The 13,953-nt window shown below is 37.9% G+C and overlaps 1 protein-coding gene across 1 annotated transcript in view; it reads right to left on the bottom strand.

The window, feature by feature from the left end:
• Nucleotides 1-13,616, bottom strand: part of LOC144195914 (F-box/LRR-repeat protein 17-like) — a 140,284-nt gene extending 126,668 nt beyond the window's left edge. The window contains exons 1-6 of the mRNA XM_077715794.1: nucleotides 13,427-13,616; nucleotides 11,564-12,063; nucleotides 10,900-11,289; nucleotides 10,693-10,815; nucleotides 9,980-10,237; nucleotides 9,769-9,900 (exon numbers count right to left, since the gene is read on the bottom strand). Of these exons, the coding sequence (XP_077571920.1) occupies nucleotides 9,769-9,900; nucleotides 9,980-10,237; nucleotides 10,693-10,815; nucleotides 10,900-11,289; nucleotides 11,564-12,043 (1,383 nt within the window). The 5' untranslated portion in view covers nucleotides 12,044-12,063; nucleotides 13,427-13,616. The remainder of the gene's footprint in view (nucleotides 1-9,768; nucleotides 9,901-9,979; nucleotides 10,238-10,692; nucleotides 10,816-10,899; nucleotides 11,290-11,563; nucleotides 12,064-13,426) is intronic.
• Nucleotides 13,617-13,953: the final 337 nt, after the last annotated feature.

Here is a 13,953-nt window from a genome sequence, read left to right as displayed (position 1 = left end):
ATACTCAAATCTGGGAAAGTGGAGGAATGTCACATGAGCTGAATTTCAAGGCTGATTTTACTAGTCTGAGAAATAATACATTTATAATGAGTGTTACAGTAAATGTCAAGTAATTTGCAGGTGTGTCTAATGGATTGGAACCAAACATCATTTTCACTGCACTGATTGAAATGTAGTTGAACCAAAAAAAAAGCACAGTAAGGAGGTGAGTGGAAATAATGTGGGGAAAAACTCCTACAAGTCAATAAACTTGTCAGACTATGCAGGGGATTAACATTTCATTATTTTCATCATTAAATATTTAGCATGAAAATAATACTAGGGTCTGAAAACAATGTTATTACTGTCAAATGTTATTTTGCTCGCAATCTAAAAAATAAAAATAACTAAACTGGGAGGCAAGGAATGAAAATATACAGTTGCCGGTTGTAAAATATTTTGTGGCACTTCTTGTTCTCATTGATCTCCATGAACTGGTGGCACGGAATTGCTATGAGCTGAATCCAACTATTTTTATAAGCATTCTGTACATATATTGTTTGCAAAAGATAGAACTTTAGATTAATTTCAAAAGTAATAATTTCAATTATTTTAGAGTCCTCCCAAAAATCAGCCTTACAGGCAACACAGGCACCACTAAGATTCTGTACTATGCAAGCATCATCTTTACTGGAAAATTCCTAACCTACAGAAGGGTGCCTTCCTTCCAACTCCTAACTATAATTGCACTATTAATCAATAAGCCATTTATAATGGGTATGTGTATCCATAGAATATTTCTGGCAAATTTAATTGTGATCTTTGGACAAATAACAAAACAATATCTCAAAATCATAGTGTGCACACAAACATCAACAAATACAACAGCATGAATGGCGACTAGACAGGGATTCAGCTTGTAAAAATCTAAAAAATTAAATAAAAAATAAAGGAAAGCGAGTCCCAGGTGTAGGAGAGAATGCTGTGGATGAAACAAGGGGCGTAAAGACCATGATTGGAACCCCCTCCCCAATACGTTCCTGACCTGTTAACCCTAGGGGCTCGTTAAAGTCTCGTTATAGCGGCATTCTGCGAGTTTCATCTTCGGTCAAATCTTCATTAAGACTATCGACCCATTGCGCTTATTAAACACATTCATTACCCTAAGTATTGAACCTCTGTTGCCGGCGGGCCATTGATTGCATCTGAGCACACTGTGTGGTGGTTGGACACCACGGAAGCCAAAAAGAAGATGTTAAAAACATGCATCAAACATGTAAATGAATGTGGATGGAGGCACATGACATCTTAAAGTGTTCAGCCATTTATAATGGCAACAGTGAATAGAGCGGTTTCAGTCTATCAATCACTTAGCATGGGAGGTGTCAAGTAAAATATAAGGTGGTACTATACAAGGGGTAAAAGCCATGAACTGCAAAAAAGTGCCAAACTGCAATATTGGGAAAAAAGATGGGTTGAAATGTCAGACAAAGAAGGGAAAACAAAGGAGTGAGAGTTTTGGAATCAATTGAATGAACTCCGATGAAAATGTGTATTTCTTTGCTTTTATGTAGTGAGTTATGTTTCATTCAATGAAAATATATTGAACCGAAGATGGCAACCAATTCAGGGTTAGCCTCTAGTGTTGTGTATTATAGATGGATAGATGGTAGGTGTGTAAATCACCAATTACATGGCAATGTACGATATGACAAAGTATGCCGCAATTTGATTCGATTTAAGGCCTTTGGTCGATTTATTACAATGTTATCAGCAAAAGAAAAGGCTAGTGTCTATGCTTTTTGGTAATGTTGTTGCTGAAACATTTCAGGCATTTGAACGAAAATATGTTTTTGGGGAGCCAGGGGATTTTGCTCAACCACTCTACAGATATCTACATGTCTTTTGTGAACGCATTCTGTACAAGAACACAGAATTACTGGCCTACAATTTTGGGATCAGTCAAATGGCACAATGCCACTTTAATAATGTGGTAGGAAACTATAGTCAACCATTCATATAATGATTATTTTATTATTGATATATAATATAGTAATATTTGTAAGCAGAAAAACAGGCTACATCGTTCCTTACCTAAAGTCGACATGGTCTTGAAGACCAAGAGGAAAACAATGTTGAGAATTATTCGACTATATTTGTAGGTAAATGATATCAATAAGCTTGTGTTACTATATGGACAAAATGAAGACTGAAAAGAATTAAGTAAATGAATAAGAAGAAGTAAAATTGAATGAGAAAACCTCTTAAGTGAAGCACTGCAGATTGGTAGTTTTATCATGTCAATTATCTCACCAGGTGTCTTTCCTGAATGTAGCGTGTCCATTAGGCCCGAACAGTTTTGTCTGTCAGACACAATTTTATATAGAGACTATTTTATAATTAAGATATGAATCCATTGGTTTTAGGACTAAAAGATTAACATCCCTGACATTTATCTATGTACACTGGACTAAAAAGCTTCAATACTTCATCTAGATTTCAAATAATGACATAATTTCCTCCCTTTTTAAAACAAAGAAGCTCATGATCAGTAAAGAAAATCATAGATGTAGCGAGTGGGCAAAAGAGGAGAGAGATGCAACAGGATTAAGAGGAGTGGAGGCGTCACACGGCAAAGTGTCACACAGGACCATGAATCATGGTGACAGCCCTGGCCAGGTGTCAGGAGATGCCGCCATCTGGAGCGGGATGAACACATAACGCAATGCTCTTTAAACACAGGGGTCGCACAGGTTGCGGTCCAGAAATGGTGGGTCAGAAATGGAAAAATATGTGATCTAAGTGTGTGCTTCTAAAGTGCTATCAAATGAGTCGGAGGAACAGTCTTTTCAAAGGCATTGGGGCAAGAGAAGGCAGAGACTTAGCTGTACCAAAGCAGTGAAAACAACACAGAAGAGTCATTAGTTGACTTCACTGCCTAATGATGAGTTGCTATTAATTTACAATACTTTTTCACAGATGAGCAGAAGTGATCTGAAACTAATTCAGTTACGTTGATTCAACGATTTTTGCATTTCTGAATTGACAATCTTTCATGAGACAGAATTGGACAAGAGATGAAAAGCCAAGTACAGTCATCAATGAACCAAAGATGAATGTTTTTGAAACATAGAAAGAATCCACAAAATGCGAGATTATTTGAAAACGTTCAACCAGAAACTCTCACCTGCAAAGCAGAATGATTAACCACTGCAATTGCCACAATAAAGACCCAATATCAAACAACTCACTTCCATATTCATTGTGTTTAAGATTATTATTTTTTTTAATCATTCACAAAATACTCTAGTTATAGAATATGGGGTACTCTCCAAATCACACAGAATTTAATGATATTTTAATTCATTATTTATGGGATTTTTACTCGCATGCAAAGCTTTGAGGATCTGAGGCATGCTGGGTTATCCTTTAAATGAAACAAGTCATTCTAGGCACTTGTATTTCCATAAATCTGATGATGATACTGTATGAAGTCTACTAAATAACTGTATTCACAAATCGGCCCTAACAGAGATCATGTGACTCAGAAGGTTTGTGTATATTATTTTGGGTTGTTTGTGGGGGTGTAAAACTTCACTTACAATTGAGAAGAGCTTTCCCTGTTGCATTCCCAATGTAGCGGAATAATCTAAACAACCTTAGAAATTGTTATTAAGGCTATTCAATACAGCACTAAATCACACTACAAACATCTGACAGTAGCAATCTAAATAGTGCAGTAATTTTTGCAAGTTGATGAATTTGAGATGCAACTCTTGAAATACATGAAAACTATGACAAAAGTCTACATTTTCATGGCTGAAGACGAATTAGAATGAACGCTTTCGGGGATTTTTCCAAGCATGCAGGACTAAAGCTCCTACTACTAAACAGTCATGGCACGCTCTCTGGTGGGGACTGACAAAAACTGCATAGACAAAGTTATAGATGCAGTGCCAACGAAAAGACAACCTTTCTTTCAATTTAACACACATACACATCAAAAGAATACATGTAATTGCAAAATGAGTTAATAATACAATTTACAGGACTACGGAAAAGACTTTGAATGGGTGAAGGTTCACTTACTTACTTACCTATGTTGACGACTACTTATTTGGTTGACTACTTATTTATTTACTACATATATATATTGATTGTTTATCTAATATTATTTATGGATTATGCATCTGTTCATTTGTGTTTATTGTTGTTATTTGTGCACTTCCATATTTATTAAAGTTGTGAACTATTTATTCATGTATTATATACTTTACATTAATTTGTTGATTATTTATCATCATTTTTTGATTATTTATTGGTCTGTATGGTTATTGTTGTTATTTGTGCACTTGGTGGTGAAGCTTTAAATCTCATTATAGCTAACAATAAACAACAACAACAACAACAACAATAAAAACATTCAATTGAACACAATTCAATATTCCAGGCTGGGTGACAACAATTTGGAGAATGGTGGACTTAATTTGTTGCATAAAATGCCAGTTTGCACAGCTGAGACAGATGCTGATGTCATTTTTCTCCAATTATAGAATTAAAACTATTTTCCACCACATTTTCTAAGTCACCCCACCCATTTACAGCATGCAGTTTTCAACCGCCGGACATATAGTAGATAGTATGCAGCTGTTTTCCTATTCCTTGCTATACTAACTGCTACAATTAAATTCCAAATCCCCTCTAGGCCACATCACAAGTGTTGCATATTTAATAGATCATTCTACATATGTCATTGAGCACAAGTTGTTTATGAATCTTTGCAAGGGATAATGACCATAGAAAAAAAAGAAAATAAAGGTAACAAATAATGCTGTAGTGGTATGCTTCAAAGACTTAATTCTCCAAGAAAAAAATTAAACCCTGTTCTTGATATTTCTCTCTCCCTTCTCAACTTTAAAGCGTTTTTTTTTTCTCGTTGTTTGTGGGCAGATCAGCGGCAGGAACGTATCGACAATGCTCGAGTCTAGTCAGTTGTCCAAGTTCAAGTCAGAGCTCATTAATGCATCTTAGTACTCTTCAGGCAAAAAGCGGCAACATCCACTAACGCGCATACACAAACACACAGAAGCCAGCGTTTTGGAGGAAACAGATCGATACAGACGCACTTGGAAGAGGATATCGAAGCGAGGAAAGCGCTCTTCCTCCTGAATACTCATGCAGAATTTTAAGTGTGCTTCAAGTAAAGTTTCAAACAGAATACATCTAGGCTCTGCAACACTGACATATTGTATATTTATTGATTGTTCACCCCCCCCCCCCCCAAAAAAAGACAAAAAAACAATAGGAAATATGCATGTTACACTTATTTTTGGAATGTGGGGGAATAACCAGGGTACCTGGAGAAAACCCACACAAGCCAATGCTTGAGTACATGCAAACTCAATACAGGTGGACCAACCTGGTCTCAAACCAAGGACCTCAAAACTGCAAGGCCGGCACCCAAACGCTGCTTAGACAGTTTAGAAGGTTACACTGACAGGTTAGAAATTTCAAACACATGATTCTTACAGGGGTGCATTAACATTTGCAACATTTAACTGTCACAATGTCAATTCCCCAAAAAGAATGCCTTTGAAGACGCGTGTGTGCGTGTATGAATGGTCTTTGACTCAATGCACTATTTGTGCGTATGAGTGTGTCAGGTCAGAGTAGTTCTATTTATGTGTAATTACAGTCAAATATGTGAATAAAGTTTCCACAGGACATTCCAGCACAGCTGGCAGCTGTTGACTTCATCAGCTACTGCAAGAGCGTATGTCCCTGACACCATTTTTTTTTAAACAAGGACTGTGTGTGTGGGTTTGTGTGTTAGTATATGTCAAAGGGGCTATCCCGTAATAACCGACGACTATCATTAGCCCTTCCTCTGTCTCTGCTGGCCCTATAATCTGTTTAATTAATTCTGAAAGTGTCAATATACAATTTAATTGGTCTGATTGGAGCGTCAAGGGGGTTGCTGTCATTCCCCTGCCCGCAGATTATAGACCGCTGACAGGCCATCAAACCGGAGGCAGCCAAAAAAACACGCTTCTTTCTCAGACATATCGCCGTCTCATTTTGATCCACACGGTGTTTGAGCTAAAAGAAATAAATTCCCATGTACGAGCCCAAGAAGTGTCAGAGGATGACGGAAAAATGTGGTCATAGCAGTGCAGGCTCTGATTGAAAATGTAAAGTAGTAATTACCCCCAAATTGAGGGCACATGCTAATCTGTGTTAGGGGCTTGGGCAATTCCACTCACATTTCCACATTCTGGACTGATTAAAATGGTAAATAATCAATGTGTGAGTGTGCATATCTGTGTGTAGACATGCTTTTAATTCTTCTGCCAGAAAATGAAGCACACGCTCTGTAATTTTAAGAAGACAGGACGGAATATAAAGAGAGCATTTAAGACAGCGTTTAAAAATAAATAAATATATAAATAAAGGGAAATGTGATTCCTGGGCAAAAGTTTGCACTCAGGAAAGGCATTTATTAAAAAGAATACAGAACAACAAAGTTGCCAAGCCAGAAATTGGTTAGTACAGTTTTGACTTTATCCACCCAAAAATTATATTTTGTTGGTCCTCCATCACAGACTATAGTAGTAATATAGAGGAAAAAGGAAAAGTGTTATGGTCTTTGCCCTTTTAGGTGATGGCAAACAACAGAATAAGAATGAGTAAGAAAGGAGAGGCAACACTTAGGATGAAAACGAGGCTTGAAAGGCAACTGGAGCCATTAAATCAAGTGTGACATAAATAGTGGATGAGCTATAAGGAATGCAAGGACATTGCCAAAAGGAAGATCTGAGACACTTAGGCCAACCTACTCCCACAACAATACTTAACTCTCAAATCTGAGTTTGTGTGTCACTTTGTATATTGTCAAATAAACCTGTAGATCTCTGAATGCTTCAACATTAACTTCAAGCCATCATTTTACTGTTGAGTGCTTGTACTCATTAGAGTGTTGAATTTTCTGGATCTGATTCTAGCTGGATTTGGACCTAATTTGAAGAAAAACCGGAGCTGGTTGCCAGTCAACTGCATGGTAGACAAATGATACGACAAAGCATTTGAAAAGCAAGTGTTGTGCTTTTCATTGGTTAAATTTGTGACTAGGGCCATCATAAACAATAACAATAGCTACCAAATAATCAATAAGTCCGTTATTTATAGCAGCCCTATTTGAGACATGATATTACGCAGTAGTTACCGAGCATTTTTGCACAGAACAATTTGAGGATCAGGGTGGAGTTTAGCATCCCACCACTCCCTCATTGGTTGCTACGAGCCTTGTCTTCCCACTGTTGCTAAGATACCTGTGGCCATTGGAATAACAAAAACTATCTTCTGTTGAGTTGCCAGAAACTGAGGCAACATTTGTCAAAAGGCAACTCTACTCAATAGTCTAAATAAGCAGAAATTCACATTCACACCACCAATAAATAATATTAGCCTTTAATTACCTTTTTGTTTGTTTGTTTTTACTATATGGCACACCTAAAAACCTGCATTTTTCCTATAACTTAGCAATAAATACACCGGGTATCAATTGTGGCTGTTTAATTACTTTGTATCTCAGAAAAATGAGGAAATTAGTAAATAAATTGATACATTTAAAAATAGTAATAATGAAAAATACTGTAATTTGATGAACCGATGCGCCTTAAAATTAGTTGCATCTTAAGTGTAAAAAACTTGTTTATTGGTGCGCCTTATAGTCAGTCCTAAACAAGGTCATGTATAATGCATGATTAACCATTACATTATAACATACTGTATTCAGTCTAGTACATGTGTACCCTGATGTGTCCAGTGATAATATACCGCCCTGCCTTTTGTGGTTAGGAGTATTTTTTTGAGGATACATGAGTGAAATTAAATCCACAGCACGGAAAAGAAAACCAACAGACGATGACAAGAAGAAAGAGAATAACGGCAAAACAAGAAAGGAGGCGGTGAATCAAAAACCGAATGGAAAACATCCTGTGGCATTCTCCTTAATCAAGTTTAGAGGAAAAGAGTATTATAAAGGCACACTGTCCCAATTAAGAGTATAGATAACCTAAAGAAGATGTCATTTCAGTTCCTTTGCTACTTTCAATTGTTTTAATAGTCTGAGAACATCCTGGCTGACTAGCCACAGACTAGACACAATAATTCCGACTCAGACGTCGTACCTAAACTCGAAAAGAATGACTTGCCAAAAAGGCCCATCTGAAAAAAATATCCAACGCATACAGCCGTGGTGAGATGTTAATAGGAACAATATTCATCTCTCAGAAAGAGCCTATACCCAATCAAGTTGATGAATGGGCTTTTGACAAACTCAGCTATTGTTACCAATCGTGAGTGGGTAATTCATCAAGATCTTCATGGTTTTACTTTGGAATGACGAAATAAATGAAAGGGATTCCACGGCCGACATGACAAATGATCAGTTATATTCAATTTCTATGGGAAAGTCCAGACACATGAAGCCAAATGTCCAATAAAAGATGTTTCGTGATACTAGTTTGGCAAAGAAACAGTCAACTCTGATCTGCTATGAATAGAATCTGTGCGAGGGAACAATGCAAAAATATGAGTTGGTCATTTTTAGATAAGAGAAATAGGTCCATCTAGTGGTAGATTACTGAGCAACAGTACAGTAAAAAGATGCAGCAAAGTAAAGACTGGAATTGCAACCATCCTGTTATTTCAGGGGTCAAATTGAACAGAAACCAGCAAACCGCCAGAATAGGAGAGTTAATAGTATTAGTAATATTATTATCAACATTGTCAATTTCAAAGTAATCACCACTATTTAAAATAAAAAGAGTGCTTAAAAATCGTATTTAGGGCCAGTGTAGTAATAGTGCATTATGAATATCACCATCAATATTTGAGTTTGATTTACTTAATAAAGCGGCAATACAACCTATACATATTTATGTCAATGAACATATATATGTAAATATGGAAGATTATAAGCAAAGGCTAACTTCCTGTAAACTGTAGTACTGACGTTGCAGTAGATTTGTTTTTCTGCATTGTCCTAAATAATATATGAACCTGAAAAACACTTATATACAGTAAAAGACAAAAGATAGGGCACACCTGCAGGTTATATATTCTAACTGAATGTATCAGAACTATGAATGCACATGTGGAATTATGTACAATTATGTACGCAAAAAAAGGTAAAATACTTGAAAACAAGTTTTACACTTTGTTCAAAATCGCCACCCTTTGTTGCAATCACTTTTTTTGCACAAATTTAGCATTCCCTTCATGACCTTCACCAATAATGGTTTTCACTTCACAGGTATTCCTCATCATGGTTAAATAGTCCAAACCTTTGGTCTGTACTGTATACAGTGCTTCATATCTTTTCAACTATGAAAATCAGAGAGCTGCAGGATAAGGATAACTTAAAATCTATCCAATCTCAGTATAATTGCAACCCAAGATCAATTCATCATCAATCAAACTCAACAATTCCTAGATCTGGTCCAACACCAGCAGTTCAGTAAAAACAAAACAGTCTGTTAAAAATGTCTCTGCTGCTCTAAAGCATTATAAATTCTGTCTGGTGACCTCAAAAGTAAAAATAGTGCCGAACTAAGGATCCAAAATCCCAGCATCAAATCCTGAGCAACATTTAAATAGCAACATTGCAAGGATGAACATCTGAGGATCTATGATGACAAAAACAAGACAACATTGCGGAAAACAGACAGACACACACACACACACTTCTACATCTACATACACAATTAGAAAAAGAACAGGACTAACCAGTTTGTTTTCCTGCATGTACAACTTCTGAAGTTTGGGGCATCCTTTGGCCAAAGCCACCAATCCTTCATCGCTGATACCGTAACACTGACCCAAGTGAATATCCTTCAGCTCACTGCAGCACTCACCAAGCTGATAGAAAAAGAAAACAATAGAATAAGAGACCTTTTTTTCCATTAGGAGTACGGACAGTATATGTCCAGACAAATACCTTTATGAGTGCTCTGTCAGTCAATCTGTCCTGATTACCCACATGAATTTTCACTAGCTGAGGACAATGTGCAGCCAAGGCGGCCAGGGATATGTCCCCCAACTGCTTGCATCTATATGCCGTGTACTTTTGCAAGCCAGGACACTGAGAAGCCAAGGAGAACACGCCCTGATCATGGACTGCCCTGCAGTCGGAGATGTTTATCTCAGTCACATTCTGCCTTCGTGACGCTATATTTGCAAGCAGTTCGTCATTTACCTGGAAGGTAAGAAAAGATCACAGTTTAAAAAATATACCCTTTATTCGCTGGGGATTGCCATCTTGGCATTTGTCTGTCTCAAGCCAGAGCAGTTTTTCTTTACATCAAGTTTGTGGTGTTGTCATCATCACAATTAACTTAATGTGATTTTTTAAAATAACGCTCACCTTATTCAATGTGTTCTCAAATTAAATCTGACACTCTAACCCCAGTGTGGGTGTATTTAGCTTGCTTCCACAAATGACGTATTGCTTACTAGCATAAAACTAGTATATCATAGCAACACTAGTTATTGTCAATTACAATGTCAGATTTTTGGTACTGGTGGCAGGTTTTGGGACCTATAAAAATCTGTGGTTCATATAAATTCCCATATTTACATCATTCCTGTTAGGAGAAAATGTACTGCTGTGTGCTAAAAATAAATTTTACATTTATTTATTTTTTTACTTACTTGTTGTAGGCCACTGAGGTCAATTTTCTTCCAGAACTGAAAGTCTAAGCACAGATCTCTCCAGTATTTGCAGACCAAAGAGGCGCACAGGCAACGCTGCTTCACCGTCAAGTGCGAGAGAACCTGTGCAGAGGAGGAAAGTACTCTAGGTGAATACGGAAATGTATCTTTAAAAGAATATTAAAAAAGTGTTGGATGGTGGCTGACCTTAAGAAGGATTGATGAAGGCAGGTGGTTGATACTTAAAGGATCAGCAGCATCAGTTCCTCTGGCCTGGCAGTCGTCAGAGTGCTGTGGGCTGGCAGGGGATGAGTCCGAACTGTGGGACGGCTCAATCTTGATAGACAACCCACAGCAGCCTTCAACCGGTGTCGTAGAAGAGGATGACGGTGGAGAAGAGGAGGAGGATGATGATGAAGAGGGCAAGGGACAGATTGGAAGGTGACTAGTTTGAGAGTTCGTGGAAGCCTCTCTTGCACTTGCACCAACACCTCCGTTCTCCAAGTCTAAACTACCGCCGGGGGCAGAAAAGGCACAGCGTGGCTGCTTGTTGCAGGGGGTGCACCTTTGGACCTCGGAACACTTGCGCTTACACACCTGCATACAAGGAGACACACAGATCAGAAATGTAAAATCTAATACAATGGGGCCTGACAATAGAAATTTGTTTTTATTTCATTTTTAGCAATAAAACCTCTTAGTTGTGTTCAATAAATAATACTACAATGGCACTGTATTTTATTATGGCTCATTTTGGGTATGTACGGCTACTTTTTTGGGGTTACGACTGATGTAAAAAGTATGACAACCACTATTATAATATATGGATTAACTGCTGTGTAAGAAATGTGAGATTATTCTCCCATCGTACCATCTCAACGTAGTCACAAGTACAGCTGGGCACAGGCACGGAAATGGGGACTGTCACCGGCAAGCCAGCAGTTCGAAAAAGAGCCGGCGGTGGAATGAGTTTCGCCGGAACAGCTGACAGCAGACTCCTTCCCGGGCCTTCCCAAATGGCTACTTCTGGTGAAGAGAGGAGGAACTTGGAGTTGTCTTCGGGAGAGGTGAGTGTGGCGTAGCGTTCGGCGAGCTTAGACGGTGCCGCACCGATTCCGACTGCACCGACGCCCGGGATAGTGATATTGTTGTGGTGGCACCCGTTGCCGTTGACACCAGCTTCTAAAGGGTCGCTCCCCTCGTTAAGAACGCCGCCGCTGCTGCTATGGACTATAAAGCACAGCATGCAAGGCCCCTGCACGAAGCAGTTCCTCTTCTTCTTCTTCCTGTGATGCTGTTTGTGTGTCTTCTTTTTCAGGCGGTAACCATTTTTCGAAAGGAGATGGCCCATATAGCTGACTCTAGAAAACTCTGTAAAAGGATAGAGAAAAATTGGAAAGAATGAAATCACAAGGGTTATTAAGAATAATGCAATAATGAAATATAGCATCAAAGGGAATAGAGTAAAGTTGGTCAATTTTTTTTCACTGAGCTCACTTTTTTACTTTGGAATTTGAAACAAGAACCCATAAAAATAACATAATTTATTGAATCTCTCTACAACTTACTAACTACCCCCAGAATACTACTTTTTCCATTGTAAAAATCATTACTCCATGTATTGGTGTGAAATCAGAGTAAAAACTGGAAGCCAAAAGATGAAATAAAGTATTACACGATGAAGAAGCAGTTTTCCCGATCGCTGACTTGCAGAAATACTACAAAATATCAAAAGTGGAGGTTAAACATTTATTCCTTCACACATCCATTTTACTTAGAGCACATCCTAGTAAGGGTGAGATCAAGCCTAGATGTCTTTAGGCAAAATGCAGTTTAAGGCTACATTCTGACCATATATTGCAATATTTTTTTATCCCAGGAAGTTACCAATATTCTCCCATCAAGAATCAACATATAGTTTGTTGAAAATCTTTTCAATGTTTGTATACAGGAAAAAAATGTTTGGCGTTTATTATTTACAATAATATACAAAGATACATGTGTAAATATTTTCAGTCTGTAAGGAATACTATATACATTGATTAATTGATTGATAGATCTTGAAAGTACCAAAAATTTCAGGTTTATAAAGAATTATTTCCCTTCAATTTGTGTATGTTATAACATGTATTTCTTAACCCATGCATCAACAATTATTGAATTGCCTGATCATAAAATAGTCACTATTGCCAGATTTATATCACGAATATTATCATATTCTATAGTGATGTACTCAGATATTCCAGGGAATAGTTTGCACTGCAAGGTTGCCAATCAACGCACTCGCACCCGTGGCCAATTTGGCTGTTAATAAACCTATTAGCCAGCTGCAAACCCTGCAACTCACAAGTGCGAGGCTAAAACTACTGTACGGCCTCATCTAACTCAATAAAACCGATTACAGAAACACTGTACATATCCTGCGCACAACATTACATAAACATCACCTTTGTCCGTGCGCTCCAAACTATGCGCGCTGTCAATCAAAAAGATGTCAACAAACAAGAGAGCAGGTGGTCAGTTAAAGCATGCCCACAACGCATCACTAATACAATGACTAAATATTAAATTGCAAAATGACCAACACTTAATCGGTTGACCTTTTCTACTACCATCGAATTTAATAAGTGATCAAAACGAGACAATATCCATTAAGATGTGTTCTGACAGGCTAGCTGACTCCATGTTCGGATGCTATAATCTAGCTTTAACAGCGACAGGGGGCATCGCTTACCAATTCGCACGGTGCTCCAACTCTTGGACACCGAGCTCACATAATATTCCTCTTCTGTCCGATCTAGATGAACGTTTACGGGATCTTTAGATGAGATAAATACGTGGAATAGCTGATTGAGGCTAGCAGAGCAGCCTAAACCTCAACCCTCCTGCCTGTGCACTCCGGAGCATTTCCGCACGTCGGGGATCAAGACGTACGGAGGCCGATAGGCAGTGGAATCCAAAATGTGTACGCAAAAACTGGATGAATTTGATTCACTGAACTCTAATTTATTTTTAGATTCTCAGATCTCTGCAGCGGATGATTGGGTAACAAGTTCACCCTATTCTATATGAGTGCATGGGGTATTATCGATCACAAACATGCCATTCCCCTATTAATGTTGTATAATTCAGAACTCGAGTGGATAAAAGGCTATTTGGAAGGGAGGGAACGATTTAATAAGGTGGAAGAAAGTTATTACATGTTAATGTTGGTGCACCAACAGATAGATTCAAATATATCATGAATGCCATCGATATATC

Source organism: Stigmatopora nigra, chromosome 4 (assembly GCF_051989575.1).
Source record: "Stigmatopora nigra isolate UIUO_SnigA chromosome 4, RoL_Snig_1.1, whole genome shotgun sequence".
NCBI classification, from domain to species: domain Eukaryota; kingdom Metazoa; phylum Chordata; class Actinopteri; order Syngnathiformes; family Syngnathidae; genus Stigmatopora; species Stigmatopora nigra.
The sequence above is the reverse complement of the archived record's forward strand: the minus strand, read 5'-3'. Positions and strand labels throughout refer to the sequence as shown.